This window comes from Leptonotus elevatus, chromosome 14, assembly GCF_054856555.1.
Source record: "Leptonotus elevatus isolate MCC_2025b chromosome 14, RoL_Lele_1.0, whole genome shotgun sequence".
Taxonomy (NCBI): Eukaryota; Metazoa; Chordata; class Actinopteri; order Syngnathiformes; family Syngnathidae; genus Leptonotus; species Leptonotus elevatus.
In genome coordinates this window covers 4,213,880-4,239,740 of record NC_141252.1, presented here as the reverse complement: position 1 = coordinate 4,239,740, position 25,861 = coordinate 4,213,880, and the positions used below count along the sequence as shown (strand labels likewise).

Below are 25,861 nucleotides of genomic sequence, written 5' to 3'. Positions count from 1 at the left end.
ATGTAAATATGAATACATTCTGAGGAAGGTAATTACCAAATGTTGGAAAAATTCTGATTGTTTACAAATATTTATTTCTAAATATAAATTTTGACTTCAATTAGAAAAATAAAATTCTTAAAATAATGTAAACAAAGCAATGTAATAAATTAAGATAATAAAATAAACAAAAAATAAACAATATTTATTAAAAATACTGAAATGAATAAAGAATGATTTTTAATTGTTCTTAGCCTTTAGCAAATAAATTCTGAAATAAAAAATAATAAATGTGAAAAACATTAAACTGTTGAAATGTTGCCAACAAGAGGCCAGTCTGTAATTAGACATTTGACTTTTATTGAGTGAAAGTGTTGAACAACACAAGAAGAGCAAGAAAGAGTCTTGATTTTTTTTTTCTTTTGGCTGTCAATCATTCCCTGGTTGGTTGTCACGGCAACCCAAAGCTCCTCTCCTCTTTCAAACCAGCAGCAAAGTTTGATGTTTCCAAAAGCAAAACACAATCAGGTGACAAAAGTGTTGGGACACTCCAAAACATAAAAAGTCTTCAGTTCTCGCTTTGGCGCGGCCATTTTGTGATGCTAACGAGCTAACAAGCTCGTTCTCTTCTTCAAGACCTAAACGCGTCCAAAATGGCTCAAGTGGCTTTTTGTGTGTGTTTGTGTGTGTGTGTGCGTGTGTGTGTGCTCCAGGAAAGCAGCGCTGTTGCGGGTTGCAAAGGGGTGGATAATTTTTCTAGTAAAAGTCCAAAAAGTTTTCAATAAATTTCCATGGGAATTTTTTTAATATTCCAAATAGGACATTTTCAATAGGAATTCAGTTGGAATTGAGCAATTTCATTGAAATATTTCATATTCAGGCACACAATAAATAGAAACATTTAAGTTTTCCATGCAAAATGATTGCTCTCCTTGCCCACATGCAAGGGCATCACAGTACTTTAAGTTATTATACCAGTTTTATAAATGGATTAAAAAAAAAAAAATCATCTTGGCAAGATTTTTTTTTTTTTTACAGTTTAGTTTCAGGTTTTTTGTTACTTAACGTAAGCTATATTTGCGCAAAATTGTGTTATGTTGGTCGGGATTATGCTGGACTGTATTTATTATTAAATTAACCTTCAATGTTGTCAGTTGGTAAATTCCCATGGAAAGTATCCATCTTTGCAAAACTCCCGTAATTTCGCATTCCCGAAGCGCTGTTTTGTGCTGTTTGGACGAAGACGTCCTTAGAAAAGTAGTTTTCGTCTTTTTATATTTCTTCTTTTTTCTTTACACGTGAGGAAGAAGGAAGGACGGCTGAGCACGGCAAGAACACCAAAAAAAACCACAAACACAAACTCTTGGCTTTTTTTTGTCCATTAAAAAGTGTCCACAAAAGGTTGCGCAAAATGTCTTGCTGCAACGCGACAATAACAACGACACAATGTGAGCTGTTAGCCACGGGAGCTAACCGTTAGCGACGGGCGCTAACTGGCGTCAATCATCTTTCCACGACGACAACAAAAATAATTTGAATTTGTTTCCAGTAAGAGTTTCTTTTGTTAACCGTCCTCCACGTGTCACATGGTAAAGCGGGAAATGTTGCGGCGCACTTCCTGGTTGCGTAAAAAGTGCCCATTGGCTGGCTGGCGTCGCCCCCTAATGGTGACGGAGGAGAAGCGGCGTCATCAGCAGCCAGTAGAGGGCGAGCGGCAGCGCAGGCAGGAAAGGGCGGGTGGGCGGCGCGCCAACGTTGCGCTCCGACAGGTCGGGCGACGCCAGCGTCGAGTCGCCCGAGTCGCCGCCCCAAAGACGCTCGTTGCCGTTGACCTTCGGGGGACAGACGCAAGGTCGCGTGTCAGCTCACAGAAAATGCAACATTTTTGTCTTGAAATGTGACATTTTTGCATTTCTCATCAAATGTTTGCCATGTTTGTGTTTTTTAATCTATTCTTTAGCATTTACATACGTTAGTGGTTTTATTTATGTATTTTTGTATTTACAAGTATTTACTCAAGTAGAATCCTCGTACCTCTCAAAGCAAAAATGCCATGTTAAGATTAACTTGATAATTTACTTGAGAGTGACAAAAAATGTGTGTGTGATTGTGGCATATGAGGTTTTGGCCCAACGCCAAATATATGTCTTGGTGAGTTGTTGTTTTTTTAAATTTAATTTATTATTTTTTTGTGGTTCAAAATTTTTTTGACAATTTTTCCCAGTTTTACAATTTGTGTCAAATGTTTGTGCATTTCATGTTCTATTAAAAAAAAAATTAATTAAATTTGTCATTTTATTTGTATTTGCATTTAATATTTGTGTGTGAATATTTAATATTTTTTTGTAAAAACTGTATTTTTATTTATTGTTTGTGTTTACATAATGTGTTTTTAAAATGTTTTACATTTGTCAACATTTTTAAATTTTAACTATTATTAGATTTATGTCAAATATTTGTGCATTTCATTAATTTTTTAAATTCATATTTGCATCCAATATTATGGTTTTGACTCAAGAATATTTTTACCAATTATCATTATTATTATTATTTTCAGATGGAGGCGTTATTTTGTGTGCATGCCCGCTGGCAAGTACTGCCAGTACAAAAGCACCAATTTGCTCGTTTTCTGTTTTCAGACATGGTTGATGACGAAAGGACTCGTCTTTTTTGTGTGTTTGTTGTGACGCAAATGTAGCCTACCCCCCCCCCCCCCCCCAAAAAAAAGACAAATTGTGAGGAGAAGGGAGGACAACGAGGCGTTCGCGGGGACTCGAGGCGCAAACATGCAAATTGGGAGATTTGTTTTGGTGTGGAAGCAAGCCAGTGGCCCACTTGTGCAAGGCTTGTTTATTTTTAGCTCCAGCGGAGCCTGCTTGACATCCAACAACTTGTCGTTCGGGACGAGAACAAAACAAAAACAAAAAAAGCGTCAGCTCGTTAAGAAAGTTCAAAATCAACATCAAAATCAGATCTTTGGTTTTCATTGTAGTTTTCTTTCATTTTTTTATATTTATCAAATGTATTTTTGTCTATTTTTTTAATTTCATTTACGAGTCATTTTCCAACGCCTTGCTGATATATTTTGTATGCTTTTTTTCATATTTTTTGTATTTTAGTCAATTTGTTTGTTTGTTTTTTTAAACTTATTTTGCTAATCTATTTTTGGACTAACGTTGCTTTTTATTACAATATTTTTCTATTTGGTTCTAATATGCTTTTCATCATTTTCTAAATATTTTTTTATTCTTAATATTTTTGTTTTCTCAATATTTTTGTCGTTTTATCCAATGATTTTTGCAATATTTTTGATATTGTTGTGTGTTTTGTCCAACATATTGTACTTTTGAATACGATTTTAAATTTTTTTTCACTATTTTAATAATACTAATATGAATAATATTTAAATAATATTTTTTATACAATATTTTTAATTCGTTGTACTATTTCATTTTTTGCTTTTGGTATATTTTATACAATGTCCTTATAATTCTGCATTTGTGTTATTCACATTGAATCATTTGCATTAAATTAAAAAAAAAAATTGTATCGTCAGTGTAATATTTTGTATTTTTTCAATATTTGTGTATTTTTCATTTAATATTTTAGTTCTGCATTCTTACTTTATAGTACTTTTGTGTGTGATATTTTGTAGTGTATTCTTTTCTTGTAGAATATGTTTTGACTTTTTCTCAAATTTTTGTGAATACTTTTTCCATTTTTTAATTGTTTGTAATCTGGTTAAATATTTTGTATTACTTTCAAGTATTTTATTGGTTGTCGTACTTTTTCTTCTAAACTCTTTTTTTGGTCTAATATTTGGTATTTTTGGCGTCATATTTTTTTTAAAACTAATAATAGCATATTTTTCATCTACTGTATTTGTGTATTTGCAAGCCTTTTTAACAGGTAATAATTATTTCTGGTGCGGATGGTGCAAGTGTAACTAACGTGTTGATTCTTTTTTTTTTTTTTTTTTTAGCACGCCGTTGACGCTTTCACCAACCTGAGTGGGAATCTGAGCTCTCAGGATGTTCTGGGCCGTTTCCACGGAGACGTCCGGAACGGTGGCCCGGGGAGCGTCGGTGCCGTCGCCGTCCGGGCTCGGGGCGGCGGCGCCCGTTTTCACGTCGGAGCTGTTGCCGAAAGCCACAATGGCCTTCTCTGAAAGCACAAGGCGCATTTTGGCGAGCGGAACCCGACCGCCTAATTGACCTGGAGTCAATTAGCAGTAAGTGCTCTTTTCACGTGGCCTGTTTTGAAAATGCCATTTCCAAGCATGACCATCACTTTGCATGTCAATGAATGAGGAATTTTGTGAGGGATTCGCTGAAAAAAGCCATTAAATGCTCATTAAGTCGACTGAGGCAAAAGATGAACAATGGCTGCAAAAGTCCACGTGATGTTCGAGTGCCTTGTTGCTGCTCACCACTTACAGCATCATCATCATCATCATCATCATCATCATAATGGTGATAAAAAAAAAAAAAAGGGTACTTGGGGTCAAATTTAATGAGTAACTTCACAGATGAAAAATGTCATTACAAGTAGAAATGTGTGCGATTTCCATCTGTCATTAAATTCATTAAATACCAACAACGACTTCAGGGATGGGCGAGTCCCGATACCGGGCCTTATTTTGAGGTATTGGTACTTGCGACAGGGGCCGATACCAGTATTTACAATCAGAAACAAGAAATTAGATTTGAATTAACGTCATGCAATTGTAAAGAAAAATGCTGGATTGGGATTTGTACCGTAGGTCTTTTTATTTATTTATTTATTTTTCCAATCAAGGCTCCAGATGGCCCCTAAAATTTTCAAATTTCTTCATCCACTCGCACCAGTGCAACCAGTACATTTACCCATTATTTTTTTTTTATAATACATATATATATATTTTTTTATTTTTATTTTTCATTGCTGTTAAACTTCAGCTCATAGTGAAAATGAGTGGGATGAATATTTATTTTGCAAGTCAATTTATCGTGTGTCCGGCTCTAAATCTTCTGCTGTTAGGAGCTACTGAATACTTAAAAAAAAAAAAAAAAGTTAAAATCATTGTTTTTTATGGGAAATGTTTTGTATCAAAAGTACTAGTGGTCCTGGTATCAATTAATACTCAAGAGTTGAGTACTTGTACTGGCACTGGTCTGGGAAAAAAATTATATCGAACAGTGCTAAAATATAAATAAAGTAAAAAATAGGAGCCTTAATAAAAAAAAAAATTCTTGATGTTTTTACTAAGTCAAAATGGCCACTTGAAACCAAAACAGCAGACGTCCTGTCATTTTTGAGACGTGCAACTTTTTTTGGTGGGTTTGTTCATGATAGGCACGCGTATAAGATTTTATGTTGCAAAGGGAAACTGGCTTGCGGGGCATAATTGTTTTGCTAACTCATTAATTGCCAAGAACGACCTCAGTCATCCATTAGAAGCAAAACATTCAGTGCCAAGATCGAGTTATGTCGTTTTTTTTCTTCCCGCATACGGTCTGATACGCCAGTCGTTCAAATTTTAAGCACTTTGCCGAGTGCTAATGAGCCAAACCGCCAGCAGAGGGTTCCATTGAAAATCTCCGTCGTTTACGCAGGCGTCCAGGTGAGTTGATGTCAAAGTTTGCTGACAAACACGCACAAAAAATTCTCCAGACTTGAATGTTGAGTTTTGAACTTATGGGTACATTTTGGTTGTTTGGTGTATGAGGGCTGGGTGAGGGGTAGGGTTGGAGTCGGGTTCGGTTTCGACTCACTGAGGCAGATGTTGTCGTGGAAGAAGGCCAGGAAGCTGGCACACTGCTCCCGCTGGTGGCCGGCGGTAGTGCAGGAGCACCAAGGTCCCACGTTGGAGGTGGCGTTGTCAAGGTAGTTGGGGGTAATTGTGCTGCCTGGCGGGAGGGGGGGGGGGGGGGCAACATCACACGCGTTTGAAATATGAAAGGATGAAGTGGACTATGATGAAAACATAACAAGCCGGTGATCCTCGGCGACGGCTCATTATTACCGACATGATCTCCCGCCTGCGTGTGTTTTACTGACTCGGCGTTCTTTGATCCGCGTCTGTCTTTTATTTGCCGGCGTTAGCGAATCGATGCGAACGCACTTCTCTCTTTCTTAACGTGCATGGAAAGCTTCTGCTCGCTCCAGTTGGGATGATGAAGCTTCGACAAGTCAAGACGACCGCGTCTCGCTTTTATTTTCCCACGCGGCGCTTTGAGCACAAAGTGATTGAAAAGTCAAGTTGGAATTTGTGCACGTTTCTATCCAAGCATTTTGTGATATTGTTTGCATTGAGGTGCTTTCAACTTTTTGTGTTGATTTGTATCGTGAAATAACTTTCGTTTGGCAAAAAAAATAAAAAGTGTTGTCACAACGTACACTATAAGCAGTGTTACTTTGAATAGAACATTTGGATTTTTACTTTTAGTCATAGTGATGTTATTTAAATTGTTTTGGTTTTCGTTAAGTTGTCGCTGATGAAATACAGAAACGTTATCGTTGACGAAATCTCTGTCATGTGTAAATGTTGCCATCACTTTCTGAAAGTCGTTAACGTTCACTTCGATCCGTTGTCAAAGTGTGGCTCCCTCTAGTGGTACACGAAACGATCGCTGAATTCCAAAGCGCAAACAGCGAGGACTGTTAGCAAAACAGCGGGGGGAAAAAAAGAAAAAAAAAAGAGCAATGATGATGACATTACCGAATGAACAATACTGAGCGCTTTTTGAAAAAAAAAGAGGAAAAGAAAAGAAAAAAAACAAAACGAAAAACAGCGGGAAAGCCACCGCGCTAGCAAATTGATGTACGCTAAATAATCGCTCGTGATTTAACTGCGTGAGAATTTCAGGATGCCGAGACTTCAAACGTCTTTTCAAATTGGCCGTTTTTCAAAAGAAAATGAGTTCTGATTGGCAAACATTTGCAGCTAATTGTTCCTCCTGATATATTTGCTTTGGGTCATGTTCCGTCGAATACTATTTCTCTTTTGTCTTGTTGTTTTGAGAGGAAAGGATCCTTTTCTTTTGACTTGTGGCCTCGCCAACCTCAATAAACAGGCCTCTAACTCTGCAAAGGAAATCTTTGTGGCCTTTTAAGATTTGTATTTGGGTAGCCCTGGTATATAAATACGCGTATATCGAGAGTGGCTCTCTAAAGGAACGAATTGGCGTCGGTCGGAAGCGCCAATAAAGTCGAAGTTGCCTCCAAACGTTTGAAGACGGCTCCTCGTGGCATGCTTGTAAACATGCGCCTACGCTTCGAAATGACTTCTTTTTGGAAGTCAGGGTTGAGGCTTCCGACAAGGGTTCGGCGTTCAAGTCGGGGTCAGCGGTTCAAATTGGATTGACAAGCCTGCGTTGCAGAATTTGCATGACTTACTGCGGCGCCGAGTGTGTCAGCGTGCTTTCAATTGTCAGTCAATATGCTGTAATGAGCGGCAACCCTGGCCGGTTAATCGGCACTCCGCCCGTCCGCCCGTCCGTCCGTCCGTCCGTCTGCCCAAACACTTTGCATTCGTCCGTCTGTCTTACCGATGAGGCCGGTGTATGCCAGCAGACACGCCGCGTAATTCTCCTGCTTGCAGCCGCTGGAGCTCTGATGCCAGGGCTGGCAGTCGTACTGGAACTGAGCCCAGCGGGACCTGAGACAAGGACGGCACCGACAAATCACTTCTTCGTCATCATCATCATCATCATCATCATCATCATCATCATCATCTCTCCTAAAGCGTTTCACTGGAAGTCGACATGGATCTTCATCATCGTTCATGGTCGTTGGTCATTTACTATGGAGGACCAAAACTGCCCAAATTTAAAATAAATGACTAAACGTGGAAATCAAAACGGATATAAAAAAATACATAATTTGAAAAAAAAATAAAATAATATATATATATATATATATATATATATATATATATATATATATATATATAAATGGTAAAAAAAAAATCTATATTTTATACATAAATAAATACATTTGTATTGAATTTTTTAATTATGTATTTTTTAGATCTGTTTTTGTTTTCACTTTTAGTCATTTATTAATTAATTTAGTTATTTATTTTAAATGTTGGCAGTTTTGGTCCTCCATAGTAAATGTAGTTCAATTTCACGTAACGGATCCAAATTGGCTTCAGGGTTGTGAGCGACAACGTGATGAATTTGTATTTGTAATATTAGCATGTAGCGTGATTACCTTTTTTTTTTCTTTGTCGTTTTTCTGTAGCGTGATTTACCGATGAAAATGAGACAGAGTTAGCATAACCTTTGTAATTGGGATTTAACTTTACTGGCGACGTCTGGCCGGGCGCTCTGGAGTCGCAATCCCCAGCGATGACGACCGCCACAGCGACGACAACGTGCGGCTAATTAAGTCGTGTTAATGAAAGCTAAATTTGAATGGATCAACACGGCTGATTAATTCAATCCAAGCAGACCTTTTCTTCCACTGTGAGTTTGCGACCGTCTGGGGGGAAGGTTTTGATCCGAGCCTAAAAGATTTATTAGATTTCTTTCCATCCATATTTCAGGCCTTAATAGGTCAACCCAAGCTTTTATTCCTGCTATCGTCAAGCTCATTTGTATTCTGGACGTTTATAATTGCAACAGCGAAGCAACAGGTTTTGTTTTTTTCTTTTTCAGTTATTCAGGTTAATAATGTGGGAAAATATAGCTTGAAACTAAAATGGCCGACTTCCTGAGACTTTCCAGGCTTGGCTCTTTGAGACTTTTTTTGGGTCGACTCATGATGCACGTCTACCTGCAGACGTAGTCGGCTTTGCAGACCCTGAGCTGAGCCGGGCAGCCGGGCTTGTCCTTGTCCTCGTAAGAGCACGCCGGCACCACGGTCTGCCGGCGGCGCTCGGCGCACGCCGTGTCGGTGCACGGGCAGAAGAGGAGCTCGTGCGTGTAGTCGGGCGGCACGCGGTCGAAGAACTTGCGCAGCGCCTTGTTGCACTTGGGCCGGTTGCACGGGCCCGAGCGGGCCGACGGTTGGATGCAGGACGACACGTACTCGGTGCGCAGCTTTTGGCACGTCTCGTCGATGTTGCAGGCCTTGGCGGCGTCCAGGCAGCGGTTGACTGTCGTCACTTCGGACTCTGGAAGGGAGAATTGTTGCATGAGAAGAAGCGGTTCAGATCATGGATGGACGGATGAAGGGATGGATGAGGATGTACATTTCAGACAGTAGGTGGCATCCTTGAATAGCTTCAGGATGGGAGTCAGTTGTTTTTGGTGGGCCAAGTTAAACCAAAATGGCCGACTTCATGTGTCTTTTGAGGCTTGGCTTCTTAGACATTTTTTTGTGGGTCTACCAAATTTCATGTTCTTAGAGGAATCTGGTTTTAGTGTCTGGATTGTTTTATAAAATTCAAGAGGGCTGTACAAACCCAAAATTGGTGCTTCAAACCAAAATGGCCGACTTCCTGTGTCTTTTGAGGCTTGGCTTCTTAGACATTTTTTGTGGGTCTACCAAATTTCATGTTCTTAGAGGAATCTGGTTTTGGTGTCTGGATTGTTTTATAAAATTCTAGAGGGCTGTACAAACCCAAAATTGGTGCTTCAAACCAAAATGGCCAACTTCCTGTGTCTTTTGAGGCGTAGCTTCTTGAGAATTTTTTGTGGGTCTATTCAAGATAAACATACCTACCAAATTTCAAGTGAATTTAGCTTTTGGGGCAGAATAATTCTAGAAGGTGGTATTGAGCAAATTAGTCCATTTCAAACAAAAATGGCCAACTTGGACTTTTTTTGTGGGTATACTCTCACACGTCTACCAAAACTAATGTATTTAGGGAAAATTTACTTTGAGGGCTATTTTTTAAGTTCTAGAGTTTGATAGTGGGCCAAAATGGGTGCTTCAAACCAAAATGGCCGATTTCCTGTGTCTTTTCAGGCATGGTGTCTTGAGACTTTTTTGTGGGTCTATTCATGATAGACATGCCTACCAAAGTTCAAGTGAAATTTGCTTTTGGGGCAGAATAATTCTAGAGGCTGGAATGGCCGCATCAAACAAAAAACAGAAGACTTCCTAGATCTTTTGAGGCTTGGCTTCTTGAGATTTTTTTGTGGGTCTAATCATGATAAACATGTGAATTTGGCTTTTGAGGTAGAATCGTTCTAGAGGGTGGTATTGAGCAAAAATGGCCACTTCAAACTTTTTTGGTGGATCTACTCACGATTGTCATGACAACTAAATGTCATGTTGCTAAAGGAAAGTAGCTTTTGTTCATTTCTCGATGGTGGAATCGGGCCAAAATGGTCACTACAAACCACAACGGCCAATTTTCGGTGTGTTTGGACATTTTTTGTTGAGATTTTTTTGGGTGGTAAATCATCAAAGTCATCCAATTTCACCGCCAGGCTTCCCCACCAAATGACAAAAACACCCACTTTTCTCCAAACTAGCATCGGCCATCTGCCTCGCGCCCGTGCTCCAAATTTGATTGCAATGGTCCCCTAATCCGTCCTCTTTGGAAGGACCAGCGCAAATGGCCGCTTGAAAGCAAAACGTCGCGCAGGACGTTTTTTTTTTTCTTCTTCTCCCTCTCTGGAGAGCGCTCGTTCAAATCCCAGCCAATGTTTAGCAATGACTTGACGGCGCGGCTGCAGATGTTGTTGACTTGACACTCTTTACCTTCCGCATGCAAAAGGAGTTCAAACGGAGCCAACATGTTGATTATACATCTTCGTCATGAATAGAAGATGAAAAGCGCGTAAATGTTGCATGCGGCCGGCGCCGCTCTGGCTGGATGCCTTTCAGGCCGACTCCTAATGGCTGAATATTTCATTCTGCCGGGTTAATGCAGAGCGAAAAGTGGCTCTTCCGTCGCTCTCGGTTCGGAATTACTCGTCGTCTCCCATCCTGCCTCATCTGTGCCGTGGCCCATAATAGCCGTGTCACTTTTGACACGTTGGGAGCAAATGGGCCAATCATGTGTTGCAAGTCGAGTCCTGTCAGCTGCTGACGTCCGCCTCAAAAGTCAACAAATACGTCGAGAGAATATGTTGCTGCTTTTGCTCCGCATCAAAAGACGAAGAAAACGGGAGCGTCGCGCGCGCCATCGGTATTTGATTGCTATTGCTTATATATTGGATTTGAACAATGAGTACAATCAATTATATTTTTAGATAAAGCAAAAGTTTATTTTTATTTTTTTAATTCAAACTATCGCATGACAAAAAGTGGTGGCGCGCCGATTGATCGGCTACCGATCCATATCGTCCAATTTCCGTGGAAAATTACGTTATCGGCATTTGTCAATCAGTGCCTTTCATTGCCGATCACAAAAAATAATAATTATATATATAAATATATAAAATAGTACTTTTCAACCTGCAGCCAACTAGACAATATGCAATATACAAAAAATTAATAAAAAATACATACAATTTTAAAATGACAATTCCAGCACATTCACAAACCGCAAACCGCAAACCGGATTGAGGCTCAGCATATTTTTGTATGTTGAAAAACTAACAAAGCATGTTTTGTTTTTCAATCTCAATAAATAGATGTCAGGTATCATACTGAGCAATGTTATCTCCTTCCCTGACCCCGAGCGACCCTCAGCATTTTCCATCCCGGCACTCGCCTCTGTGCCCCCCTCCGTGCCCGGCGCCACCCCGCTAATAATGCTGCAGCGCGCTCATATAAACATATAGAGCAGCCGCTCCATCACCCCCCCCCCCCGCCTCCCAAGTGACCCGGTAGTCAATCCGGCCATGATGGCAGATAGCGCCGCTCATTAGTGTGTAAAGCGCCTGCGGCCGCCTCCGCCGGTGCGCCGGGCCGCTCTCGGAGCTGTCGTATAAAATATGGATGGACCCTGGAGAGCGAGCTAACAACCCGTCGCGCGGCATCGCTGATTCCTCCCGACTTGGCAGAGGAGGAGCCGATTGACAAAGTGCGTACACCAAACGGTGGCTCGCCCCTTCAACGCCGGCAACTTCCTTCACTGAGGCTACCACGACACAAACGCGGCACAAATAGATCAGCGGCAAGCTGCTGCGACACCATTTTGTTTCCGTTTCAGCCTCCCACGCAGTCTTGCGGTTGGAAACGAAAAGTCAGACTGCATGGATTTCATTTCTTTCCCCAAAAGTCCGTCGAGCAACCCGAGGCAGGGGGGCCAGATCTGGCCCGCCATATCATTTTTTGTGATCCGCGGAAGCAAATCTTGTGCGTCAACTTCCATGATTCTTGCTCAAATCTGGAACACATTTTTTGATATAGAACAAAAAACTAAACAAAAATTATTTTGTCAACACATTTTTCACGAGACTAAAACTGGACCAGGCTAAAATTAAAATAAAATCCTCATTAATAAGCAATTGTTGAATAAATCAGTCTGCATTTTCGTTGACTAATGAAGGCGAGATGAAAATGTACTTCACTTCATAAAAACTGGACTAAAATCTATTTTAGTTCATGAACAAAAACGAAAAATTTTATGATTTTGTAAAATATTGTCTCTGCTAATCTGTCACTGTCATGTGACACAAACTGAACCCCCCCCCCCCCCTTTCACATCTGCACAAACACTTGGGACAGAAAAGAGGTGAATTCACGGTGAACAGTAAAAAAAAAAAAAGTAAATTATAGTTATAACGTAACATTAAACCAACGGCTATAATGTTCCAACAATATTGCTAATCCAACCGCTAACTATTGCTGGCTACTAGCTAGCTACTAGCTCAGAGCACGTAGCCACTTGTGTGTCAAGTTGTTTTTCTTTAAAACATTTGATGTGAAATAGTTTTAGATGCAAAATTTTCAACATTATCTGCTGACAAAAAAATATAAAATGATTGTCCTGATAAAAACTAGACTAAAATGTTTTTGTTGACTAAAACTGGACGAATAAAATCCGTTTTCAGATTCATTGTCGAAATGGACGAAATAAAAACGGGATGAGGTTGTTTAACTGAGACTAGAAATGGCTGATAAAATGAACACTACAAATTCGATAAAAAAATCGATTTCATTCAAATTTCATTTAGTTTAGCTTCTGTCTCTCGTTTTTCAACAGTCTCGTCCACATCCATATCGGGAAGCGTCCCAGCCACAATTTCTCGTCCCGCGTCCAACAGATTATGAAGCCGCAGCTTTATTTGATTTCGATTCCAATCGAAAGCAGCTGTTGAATAATAACAGCTGGCCTTCATAAAGCCCAAAATGTCATATGGACGTGGCGCCGCTGCCCTTTTCCTCAACGTCTCTTTCATAAGCAAGCCGCCACTCACCGCCGTTTATTTCCACTCGTGAGCTTGTGCCCAGTAATGTGCCGGTAATGGCGGCTTTCTTCCAAAATGGGGGATTTTGTGCTCAGCATTCCCGCTCGCCAGGACCGCGCACGACCAGCGACAAAGTAGAGGTCAGACATTAAGGTAAAAAAAACGTCAGAAGTCGTCAGCGTTGCAATTTGGTCAAGTTGACTGCCGCGATGTCGCGACGCGCCGCGCACGCCGTCGCCTCATCAACAGATTTCCATCAGCGTTCCGTCAGCCTTTACCATAATTCATCACACGTGCTAATGTCGCTAAGCGCTGTTCCGCACCGAAGACGCTTTGAACGCGTCATTAGGCTAATTAGCAAAAGCTGTCATGAGTGAAGTGCCGGCTCTTGACGAGACGCAACTCGTTTTACGCTCCGTCTTCACTGAAGTGATGACGCGTCACCCGAAAACCAACCGTCACAAAATTGATCTTGTCATTAAAAACACCAGATCGTTTCTCCGACGTTCCTTGTGGTGCAAACAATCGTGTGCCCTCATTTGGGAACAGGAATCGAGCGAGCCTTGACCTTGAGCCACATGCTGCTTCATCCAGTCAAAAGTAGAGGTGTCACAATTCATTGATGGATCATCAAATCGATCGATTATTTTTGTGATCATTGATTAATCGTTGAGCCAAATTCAAATGACGGAGACGTCAACATTCTCAGATTTCTGGGAGCGTAGGAACTGGCGAGTACAGATACCTGGCATCGGTATCGGGCCGATACCAGCATTATTTTAAGGTATCGGGCCGATGGGAAAACGAAGCTTCATGATGCCTCATGAAGCACTTGTGATACTTTTTTGACTCCTCTAGAGGGTGCTCTTGGTTTAAAAATAAAAGCTAGTGCATCTTTAATGGTAAATGGACTGCTTTTTATATAACGCTTTAATTAAATTAAGAGAGACATCTAGAGGAGTCAAAAAATACTGCAAGTGCTTCATGAAGCTTCGTGAGAGACTGCTGATAATAATAACAATAATAATGATAATAATAATAATAATAATAATTTGTATTTGTAATGCACTTATCATTTCAAGAGAAATCGCAAAGTGCTAGATAACAAAATAAAATAAATCTGACATTGACCAAGTCCTCCTCAGCAGTAGTTGGCGCTATTCTGCAGCAGATTGACATATTGGTGAATGATCAGAATTTTTTTTTCATTGTGTTAAATTAAACATTTTTATATGAAAAGTATCCGCTTCTCCACCTGATTTGGATGTAAATACTCTCCAATTAAAGCAAATCAAATCAATCCAATCACGGGTGTCTTGAAAGGCAAAACAATGAGAATTGTGTGTGCGTGTGTGCGTGTGTGCGTGTGTGAATGTGTGCGCGTCCAAATATTTATGTGAGCTCATCACGAGCAAACAAATCATCCGTGCCCGTCTTTTCGGCATTCCTTCCGTGGACATGCATTCGAGTAAAGCAGTAATTAATCTGAGCCTGAGGGGGGCAGCACGTGTGGCCCGCATCTGCCGCAAACGCACACGCACGCACGCACACACTTGCCTTCCGAGGGTGCGTGACCCCCCCCCCCCCCCCCCCAATAAATGGAAAAAACTCACCGGCGGCGATGGAGGCCAAGCGAACGTAGTCGGAACCCCTCTCCTCGGGCTCGTACGGGAAGTCCTCCACCAGGCTCAGGCCTGCAACAAACAGACCGGATGATAAAAATAAAAATAAAAAAAGCCGGTCTGTCACGTCGCCATGGCAACACGACGGCAAGCGCCGGCCATTAAGTGCAAACGCGTCCGCAAAGGGGAAACTTCAAGAGATGGCGGAAGAAATCAAACTCGGCACAAAATGAAAATAGACGGCTGACATTCGCCACAAGTCGGGTTTGAAAGCCTGATCAGGCCTTCCAACCCCAATCTGAAGCCCTGGACCAGAGTTCCAAACCCTACCCTTGAATAGTGAACCCTTGAAATCTTACTTTAGCGCCATTCAGTCATTTGAACTGTTAACCCTTGTTTCGAACCCTAATTGGGAACACTTGATTTCAGATGCTAATTTGAAACCCTAACTCATGTTTGAAACCCTAATCCTGAATTGAAACCGTAACCCTGCCTTCTGGCACTAAGTTGAGATCTGAACTCTTGTTTGAAACCCAAACACTGACATTTGAAACGCTAAACCGGTCTTGAAACCACAAATTAAAACCTGTTGAAACCCTAAACACATCTTGAAACCCTAATCTTGGTTCGGAACCCCAATTTGAAACCCTAACCGTGTCTTCTAGCACTAAATTCAAACCTGAACTCTCACTTAAAACTAACCCTGACTTGACATCTTCAGGCTTAAAGATAACTGAGTTGAAAACCTAACCTTGGTTTGGAACCCTTAGATTGGAACTCATTTGAAACCCTCATCTCATCCTCACCCCTAACGCTCATTTGAAATGCTAAACCCGCCTTGAGATCTTGAACCACAACCCTGGATTGAAACGCCAACATTGACTAAGGCAAAACCCTAAACACATCTTGAAACCCTAACATTGGCTCCAAATCCAATTTTAAAAATCCAGATTAAAACCTTGGTTCTTGTTTGGGAGGCTTCAGCCTTGTCGCCCCATCCTTGCATGTCAGACATGCCATGAAGGATACGGTCGATTGGTGTCGCGTTTAGGACGCAGCAACGACTTGCCACAAACTCCTTGAAATCCTTTTTTGGGCCGACCTGAGCAATTTACATTTCATCTTTTCATCCAAGTTATGCAACGACATTATTTTGTATCTGTTGTTGAACACGAGCAACCGCGTGTTCATCTGCATCATCGACATGGCAGTTTTAGCGGCGGCGGCGGCGGCGGCGGCGGCGGCGGAAGCTCTTTAGCTCGCTGCTAAAAAAAAACAAAAAAACGTGCGCGTCTCAAGTGAGTGGATTGAAGTGCAAACCTGTCGTTTGTCACACGTTCAAAGTCATCTTCGGCATTTCCCGCATCCTGTTGAGAGTCATTTCCTCTCGCGCCGCATGTTTGATAAATGTGACCGCCATGGCTGTGGGTGGAACATAATGAATAATCGCACCTCTCCCTCCTCTTCCTCCTCTTTTAGCCATTTCCACTGCAACAATCGCTTTTTTTTTTTTTTTTACTTCAAAAAACAGAAAACCAAACAAAAAAAAACAACACACACACACACACAAAAAAAACGGCATGCCGCCGCCCACCCTCCGCTCTGGAAGCCGGCGACTGGCCATTTGAGGAAATTTCCTTCCGCCGTCAGCAGAAAATGAACAATTATTGATTAATCCATGCTTTTTAAAAGTGGGCTTTTCTACAATTAAAGTTTTATGGCATAAAATAAATGGGAGGAAAGCAGCAAACCTCTGAACAATTACACATTAATGGAGAGGGTGGTGATGGAGGAAGGGGGGGGGGGTGGGGGGGGGTGGGGTGGACGGCCGCCTGAGGCTCTCATCTAAGCGTCTTGAAAATCCACAGCCAGAGGAAGCGGCCTCCATTAGCGTTATGCCACTCCGTGCCGGATGGCGCGTATACGGCACGCGTGTCGGGTCGTCGTTTGGCGCTGTCCGTCACATGCCGATAATGAGGACTGCTGTTGCTAACCAAAACAGCAACACGAGTGACATCAATCATGTCAACAAGTGATGTCAATAAAAGATGTAACTTAAGTGACAGGAACGAGCTTACGAGGGGCGTGCATGAATGGGCAACTGCGTACGATTCAACGCGTTGTTCCTTCCGCCAACATCCAACATGAAACGCTAATGCCGCCTCGCTTGAACTTCGACATATGTATCGTTTTAACTTCATGAATTACTCAACTCGACTCAATTTTATTTATAACGCACGTTAAAACTACCATGGCTGCATACAAAGTGAAAATCAGTCAGGCAAAAAAGACAGTTACAAATGAATAACACAAAATAAAGAAATTAATTAAGTCAAAAATAATCATAAAAAATATATATAATTTAATAAATTAAAATAAATCGACTGTATCAATGAACTAAAAGATACCATATTTGTATTCGGTAAATATATTTGTCCACTTTTGTTATTTTACAAGACAATTCAAATTTTGAAAAAACTATTATTGAGCATTTAGGACAATGTCAAAAGTGCGATTAATTTGCGATGAATCACGAGTGAACTATTGATATCATGTGATTAATTACGATTAAGTATCGTTAAAATAAAATGATCTAAATCAAACCTTTTTTTTCTGTGTCCTTATTTTGAATAGTCAAAAATAACCAAAGTCAGGGTCAAAAGGGACGACGCAAGTTTGAGTCAAGAAATTGCACTTTTAGTGTAAAACAACTCATAAATCTTGGTAAGATCTTTTAATTGGGTCAAAAAAAAAAGGCTCATTTTGTATGAAACAACCCAGAAAGTGGACCGGTCCATTTTTGATCCACAATTGGGTGACCTTTGACCCAACTGTTTTTAAAATTCAAATAAATAAGTACATAAATAAGATGAATTTATTGCTTGTGCTTGTCAAAAAACTATCGAATATAAAATTGCAACATTTAAGAAAGCGATTTGGCAAAACACCATTTTTCAAAACGCTTCCTCCCGACGAAGGAGCGCTGTCCGAGTCAGCGCGTCGCGTCGTCCGTTTTCCCTCAATTTCTCATTAACGAGCAGCCAAGGCCGAAAAGAATGAACGTCGCGCTTCGGGTCTGACCGTGCAGGACGGCCTGCTGCAGGCTCCAGTAGATGCTGAGGCAGTTCTTCTCCTTCTTCATGCCTCGCTTGCACCGGCAGCCGTGCAGAGGCGTGGACATGAGAGCCGTCATGGCGTTCTCGCACTGGTTGCGGGCGCCGGGTCCCAGCTTGACGCTGCCGTCGCCGGCCACGCACTGGCGCAGGGTGCGCAGGCGCGGGCTGCACGCGTCGTTCCCGGAGCAGGCGTCGCCCGCGCTCAGGCAGTCCCAGCTGCCCTCGGCCAGCGACGCGCCGGACAGTCCTGGAAAAACAGCAAAATCGTCATTGACCTGATTGGCTGCAAGCGATCAATATCGGGGATAACCCCGAGTTGAAAAAAAAATATATATATATATATATTAAAAAAAAAAAAAAAAAAGAGCAATGATAATGACATTACCGAATGAACAATACTGAGCTCTTTAGAAAAAAAGAAAAAAGAAAAAGAAAAGAAAAGAAAAAAAGAAAGCCACTTTTTTTCTTTTCTGGTCTGTTGTCATTTCAAGTCTTCAAATTAGGACTTGATTCTCATCCAATTCAAACTCCTTTTTTGGAAGAATTCAAAATGTTTCCTGTAAAAAAAAAAAGAAAAAAAAAGAAAATAAGAAAAACGTAACCCAAGCGATGAAGACATGACCTTGAAATCCCAATTTGAAACCCTACCCTTGGCTTCAGTAACTCATTTCAATTGATTTATAGCATAATCCAAGATTGATAACATAACCCAGGCTTAAAACCCAAATCCAATCTTTCAAGCCGGATTTAAAACCATATGCTAACCCTCGTTAAAACCCCTAATTTGAAAGCAGAACAGTTATTTGACCCAAATCTGATCTCTAAACCTGAATTTGAAACCATAACCTTGGCTACATCGTGTCACCGTTGATTAAAACCGAACTCTGGCTTGAAACCCTCAACTGTAACCACTTTGAGACCCCAACACTGGCTCCATATGCTAACGCTAACCTTGGCTTGAAAACTTCATTATGACCTAAATTGAAACTGTACCACAGTTTAAAACCCAAACTCTGGCGAGAAATACTTATTTGAAACCCTAATCCTCCGGGGGTGTGCATACCTCTCTGATAAACGACGACCCGAAAACGTATCTTGGTACATGGGACGCGAGACGATTCGAGATCGGTTTGATTTGAAGGTGTAATCGCTCGATTCCGTTCGATTCAGTGATTACGATCAAATCCGATACGGTACGGCTCAGTTCGAGAGGTTATGGCCATTTCCGTCAAAGCTAAATCTCTAAAGTAGAACGATTCCATTCGGTGCAACTCACTCTGGCTTGGAACCCCAAAAAGTCGCCGGAGCCTCCAACCTTGGCGTCATATCAAATCCGAGTGATGTCATCGCCATGACAACAACAACAACGCGACCCCCACGTGAGTGGTCACGACAGCGGAGAAGACGAGAACAAACAAGCCGAAGGGCCGGCGGCGGCCTTCCCGCCGCAACATCGGCGCTGCGCTGGCCGCGCGCAATCCGCCGTTTTCATTTACATGCGCGGCGCCGCCGCCCAAGGGGAACGCGGCTGTATTATTCATGAATTCCGAGCCTTGTCACGCGCGATCCGTCAGGCGCCGCTGACAGCGTGACTGGGCCCGGATGTAATGCGACCATTCATCCCGCCACGACTTCCAAACCACTCGCTCGTGTTTGCGCTGCAGTCAAAACAAAGTGTCATGTTTGTTGGATGGGCCCGCGGAGGGAAAAGAGACACCACTCTCAACAAAAGTTTGGGATTTTCTCCTTTGGGTTTAGATTTCAGCATGAACTGAAAATACTTTTTTTTTTTTTTTTTGCCTCATGATCTCAATCAATCAAGACTTTATTTCTCCGTCGTGTCATCATCCGCAAAACGTAACAAGCCGTGACGCAAACGGCAGATGTAAATAACATCAATCATGTGAACAAGGAACAAGGGGGTGTAAATAAAAGAAATAAGTGACAGGAACGAGGCGCGCAAATGAATGGGACTGTTGAAATGTGTTCTTCCTTTCACCAACATCCAACATGAAACACTAGTGCCACCAAGTGGCATAAAAAATACCTTATTTTGCAGTCCTTTGAACTTGTATATATATATGTGTCTTTTTACCTTCAAACAACTTTGAATTACTGTAAACGTACTGCATAGACTAAAAGGTGCAACCATATTTGTATTTGATAAACATGTCCTCGTTTATGTTGTTTAACAAGAGTGATCAAAACCATCGTGTCATCATCCGCAAAACGTAACAAGCCAAGACGTAAAGAAGTGATAGGAACAAGGCGCGTAAATGAGTGGGCAACGTTAAATGTGTCCTTCCTTTCACCAACATCCAACATGAAACGCTAGTGCTGCCAAGTGGCAAAAAAAACAAGTAACACATTTTGCACTCATTTGACTGTGTCTTTTTAAATTCAAATAACTTTATGAACGACAACCAAACTACAGTATGAACTAAAAAGATACAAGCATATGTCCACGTTTATGTTATTTAACAAGAGTGATCAAAACTCGAAGAAAAATATTTAGAATAGATTTAAAATGTGCGATTCATTTGCGATTAATCACGACTTAACTATGGAGATCATACGATTAATTACGATTATTTTGACAAAAGCACAAATATCTGCTTCCAAATCCAGGACATAAAACGATAGCGTTATCACAACCCCGCCTGGAATCGTATCTCATCTCAATACAAAACGATTGCTGTGGCGCCATGTTGAAGCTCGATATTCAAATGAACCCGAGGCTCGTGGTGCGTGTCTGCCAATTTGGCGGGCCGGACTCCGGCATGCTGGTCCCGGAGTGTCCCGGTGCCCGGCGGGGTGACAATTTCATTCGGTGGAAGAAAGTCCATGTAAAGCGTAGACCTGCTCAGACCACATCGAACGAGGACTGTTCTGTACTCTTTCAACCTGTGCGTGTTTGGCTTGGTTGAGTCGCTTTTAGTATTCTTTGTGGTCATTTAACGACCTTGAAGCCGACGACGCTTAGGACGTCTTTGGTGACAGTGATTGAGCTTGAAGGCCGTCTGACTCTTTTTTTTCTTTATTTGTTAATGTCATATTGTAATTCATAACATCCGCCTCTTCCTCGTTCCGGCGTCATTCATCATTTTTTTGTCTTTCCGCCCCGAGGTTAGAAAAGTTGCAACAACAAAAAAAAAATGCTTTTTGCCTTAGCGGACAAAAAAGGAGGCACAAACTTTGCTGCCGTGCTCCGCCAACGCTCAAGGACGAAAACTCCATCCGTCTCGTACGCGCCGTTCCAACAAATCTGGACGTCTGCTTTTGAAAGATCCCCGGGAATGTTCGGAATGACCCTAAAATTGTGGCTTCGAACCAAAAGTGCAGACTTCCTGTGCAATTTTTTCAGGTGTAACTTTTACCAAATTTCGTACGGTGAAGCCAAAACCATCTTTTGGGGCTGAAATCTGCTTTTGAAAAACCCAGAGAAATATACCAAAATAACTTCAGACTTCAGATTTTTTGGTGGGTCTTCTCATGACAGACATGCCCACCAAATTTCCCGTTGCTAAAGAAAGCTAACTTTCAGAGCAGAATGGTTTTGGTCCAGCGGAATTTGGAGACTGAATTAACAAATTCTACAGGGCACTACCATACAAAATGGCTGCTTCAAAACAAAATGGCTGACTTCCTGTTATACTTTTCTAATATTACTTCGTGAGACTTTTTTGTGGTTCTACTCATGATAGACATGCCAACCAAATTTCATGTTCATTAGTGTCTTTAGGAAACGCATTAAGAAAATAAATTATTCAGGGCAGTGGTTTCTTCTTAGCAAAATGGCCGACTTCCTGTGCCTTTTTGGGCATTACTTCTTGATTTTTTGGGGGTGGGGGGGGGGGAGTCTGCTCATGATAGACATGGCAACCAAATTTTCATGTTACTCACTAAAAGTGGCTTTGATTGCTGAATTTAAAAACAGTTCTACAAGGCACTCGAGGATAAAAGAAAAAAAGTCTGCTTCTAATTAAAATGGCCGACTTCCTGTGCCTTTTCGGGCATTCCTGCTTCAGACTTTTTGGTGGGTCTACTCATGACAGACATGCCTACCAAATTTCATGTTGCCAAGTCAAACTGTCCTCAGGGTCTGAATTCAAACAGAATTCTACAGGGTACCACCGAGCCAAAGTGTCTGCTTCAGCTCAAAATGGCCGACTTCCTGTGTCTTTTATGGCTTTCAGAGACTTTTTTTTGTGGGTCTAATACCAAATTTCACATTGCTAAGTCAAACTTGCCCTCATTATGTTTGGCCTCGCAAAGCGGGCACGTTCCAAGGGGTCTTCCTTGGGGTCTTAATTAAGTGCTGGTGTCTCCCTTTGAAGCGGCGCTACGTGGAGGCTAGCTTTCAAGGCGTTATCGCTCGCTATCTGGCGCAGCGCCGCAGTTATCGCACCTCGCTCTCTCCGCCACGCGCATTAGTGGCCATTTAACAAGATTTGCACCATAAACCCAAAGGAGCTTTTTTTTTTTTTGTCTCCAAGCCCAATCTGGCAGCTGCTTTGAGCTTTTGACCTTTCACGCCCTCGCCGGCCGACCGCGCGCGCCGTTGCCGCCAGCTGCGGCGGAAAAAACAATGATTGCGGAGAAGGAAAAAAAAACAACAACAACGCCGTGGGGTTGAGATGGCGTGGCGCGTTTCTGATGTAAATGAGTTTGGCCGAGTGAGAAGGACGCGCGCTTTTCATCGCGGTGAATTCTCTGCTTTGGATGCAAAACGAGTGACATGATGTCACCTCGCATATGCTTTGCACGGAATAATCATATTTTTCGAAGGTCGGAGTCGACGGCGTGCGGGGGAATTGTTTTGGTGCGTCGACCGACGGGCAGAAGCTTTCACGCACTTGTTCTTGTTTGGACTTTTGTTGACGGATGAATGGCGGCGGATTAGCCGCCCACTCCGTTTCCATTCGACGACCGGCGGTTTTCTCGCCGTTCCACTTTTGAGGGAGACGTTTTTTTCAAATCGACCGTGGTTACCGGAGCCGGGACTCGCAGCTACAATCCACATTCACATGTTTGTTTGCCATTTAATCAGTGAGTCTCGAATCAATTGGAATGAGTTCGTAATTGTAAGCGCAGAACGGAATTTTGTCCCTTTTGATCAAGTTTTGATGCTGCGTTCGAGGACGGTCAGAAGTCGGATATATCTGAGTTCGTTGCTTTTTCCCAGTTTCGACCTGAAAGCGTTTGAGGTCAAAGTCAACGACCAAAATGGAGGATATTAGAAAGTGAAATTGTTTTTTTATTTTGAACAAAACAAGTAAATTGGTCATTTTTAAGGATTTGTGAGAACCATTTTGAAAATGCGGCCAATTAGGCTAACGATAGCAAGTTCTCGCCATGAAAAATGCGGCCTTTTCCTTCATCTTGCGCCGCCAGTCCGAGTCATCGGCAAAATTGTCTGATAGAAGAGACTATTTTGGTAGTTGGAAGTACTAACGCAGCGGTGTCTGGGATGGGTTGGCGAAGGGGGGGGGGGGGGGGGGGGGTTGGATGGGGGTGGGGGTGTTGGCCACTGCTTCGGATACCTTTTATCTCGTTTCCTTATTAGCGTGCGCACGCCGCGCGCTTTTTAACCGAGATGACTCAGCGGCTCTGCTGGGAGCTGCGCTGCTCCGTTGTGTTGTGGTTGCCACGGAGACGCGCACACATGCATAGGCACGCACACGCGAATGGAAAAACACTGTTTAAGACTTCTTTGGACTCGAACCAAACGGCAACCAACACATTCCTCGATGACTTTGTCCATGCCAGGCTCTTCTCCTTGAAAGACTTTTTTTTCCCCTCGACGAGAATAAATCTTGCCGTCTTTCTAACAACATTCTTGGAATATACAGTGGTGCCTTGACATACAAGTTGAATTGGCTCCACGACAATGCCCTGAACTCAAATCGCTTGAAGTTCCTCATCAAGATCAATGGAGATCGAAATGGCGGCAATCCATGCTCCGAGCAGACCTTGCTTTCATCTTCAGATTATTGTCATCATCTTCTGACCTCAAAAAGATCATCAAACGTTCAGAACGCTGACGCTCGGGTTCGGGCAAGAACAAAGAGATCAGTTTCACAATTCTGCTACTGGTCTATAGATCACTGAATGGTTTAGGTCCTGAATTCATAATGAATGAACTCATTCAATAACTCGGGTCAATTAGTGGAGCCCAGAGTTCAAAGCAAACATGGTAAATCAGCATTTAGCTGTTGTGCTGCACACAAATGGAAATGGCAACAGGAGTCAAGTCAGCCCCGAGTGTAAATGCCTTTAAATCCAGGTTAAAAATGATTCTTGTTTTCCCTCCCCATACCGATCATGAATGTCTTTAAAAGCATTTTTTGAAATCCATTTTTCCCAAATCATGTTCTTGTGCTGTATGTTGCTTTTGTAATTTTAGAAAGCTCGGTTTTATTTCTTTAATTTGCATTGAAATGTCTTAAATTATTTTGTTTGTAAATGCTATTAAACGTTGTGGTTTTAATTATGCGTACAATATTGTGTTATATAAATAAAACTTGCTTGCCTTTTATAATATGATGACCAAAATAAATGAATACACCATTAAATAATGAAATAAATGTCATGAATTAATTAAATAGATAAGTTATTAATTTAATATTGACTTAAATAAACCAATAATTAAATAAATGTGCCTCGATCAAAAAAATCCATCACAGTAGCCACCATGTTTCGAACCACTTCAGGCCGAAGCAGTAGATTAGACAAGATTTGAGTGAATCAGGCTTTAGCCCCGCCCACTAACTTTGATGGCCAAGTTTGACAGATAAAATAAATTTATGAAACAGAGTGACCAAGATGTAATTCATTCAATAGAGAAATAATTATATGTATTTACTTACAAATAGCCGTAGATTATTTCCATCCATCCATTTTCCTCACAAGGATCGCAGGGGGGTGCTGGAGCCTATCCCAGCTGGCTTCGGGCATTAGGCGGGGTACACCCTGAATTGGTCGCCAGCCAATCGCAGGGCAGCCATAGATCATTTAATTAATTATTCATGACAGATTTATTTAAATATTTAATGGTATATTCATTTATTTAATTTTTGAACTTTTGGTTCAAAACTTTTGGTATAAAAACGAAAGAAAAATGTAGAGATATTAAAAAAAATTCCCCCTTAATTACTCCAAATTTGTTTCAGAAAATATTGCCACGATAGCAATCAAGCATTTATGATTTGCAAGTTGATTTTGGTTATCCCATTATGGCAAATGATGTGATCATGACACATTGCTGATAAAAGAAATAAAAGACGCAAAAGCGGCAGACTCTCAATTAGCCTCGTGGAGAAGTTGAAATTAAATTGCACAATAATTACGGATATTTTTGAAGGGAATAAATCCGACCCGAGAGGAATGAGGGAGCGCTTATATGGCGGTGAATAATGCAAGCGCTGATTAAAAAGTCATAAGCGCACTATGCATTAATACATCCTTATTACCAGGATCTCATTCATTATTACAACAATGTCATCTCGCTGACGGTTTGACAAGTTGAAGAAGAAGTCAGGACACGAGAAGACGGGAAGTCTTTCATCCGCATACATCACACGCGCTTATTCTTAAGACTCAAATATTATTTTCCATATGACTAATAAACACTTGGAAACATGAGCCACCTCATGATTGCAAACATACAATTGTTTCTGTGGAACACAGCATACAAACAAAGCCACATGCTGCTTCACCCGGTCTTGAGGATACTGCATTTGGGGGTGTAACCAGCATAAAAAACTGAGAGTTAACAATTATGGAGTTCACGGTTTTCTGTGTTCAGCGTGCTAAAGAATATCCATTTTTTGAAATTATTTGAATAAATAGAATCAATTTAAAATGTTTTGTTTATAATTAGTTTCACCAATTATTTCAGAAAATG

General features: G+C 41.5%; 1 protein-coding gene across 1 annotated transcript in view; it reads right to left on the bottom strand.

Moving 5' to 3' along the window:
* Nucleotides 1-317: 317 nt before the first annotated feature.
* gfra4a (GDNF family receptor alpha 4a) overlaps nt 318-25,861 on the bottom strand; it is a 69,633-nt gene continuing 44,089 nt past the window's right edge. Inside the window, exons 2-8 of the mRNA XM_086095247.1 lie at nt 17,921-18,202; nt 14,831-14,911; nt 8,740-9,079; nt 7,509-7,618; nt 5,733-5,867; nt 3,986-4,143; nt 318-1,811 (exon numbers count right to left, since the gene is read on the bottom strand). Of these exons, the coding sequence (XP_085951373.1) occupies nt 1,641-1,811; nt 3,986-4,143; nt 5,733-5,867; nt 7,509-7,618; nt 8,740-9,079; nt 14,831-14,911; nt 17,921-18,202 (1,277 nt within the window). The 3' untranslated portion in view covers nt 318-1,640. The remainder of the gene's footprint in view (nt 1,812-3,985; nt 4,144-5,732; nt 5,868-7,508; nt 7,619-8,739; nt 9,080-14,830; nt 14,912-17,920; nt 18,203-25,861) is intronic.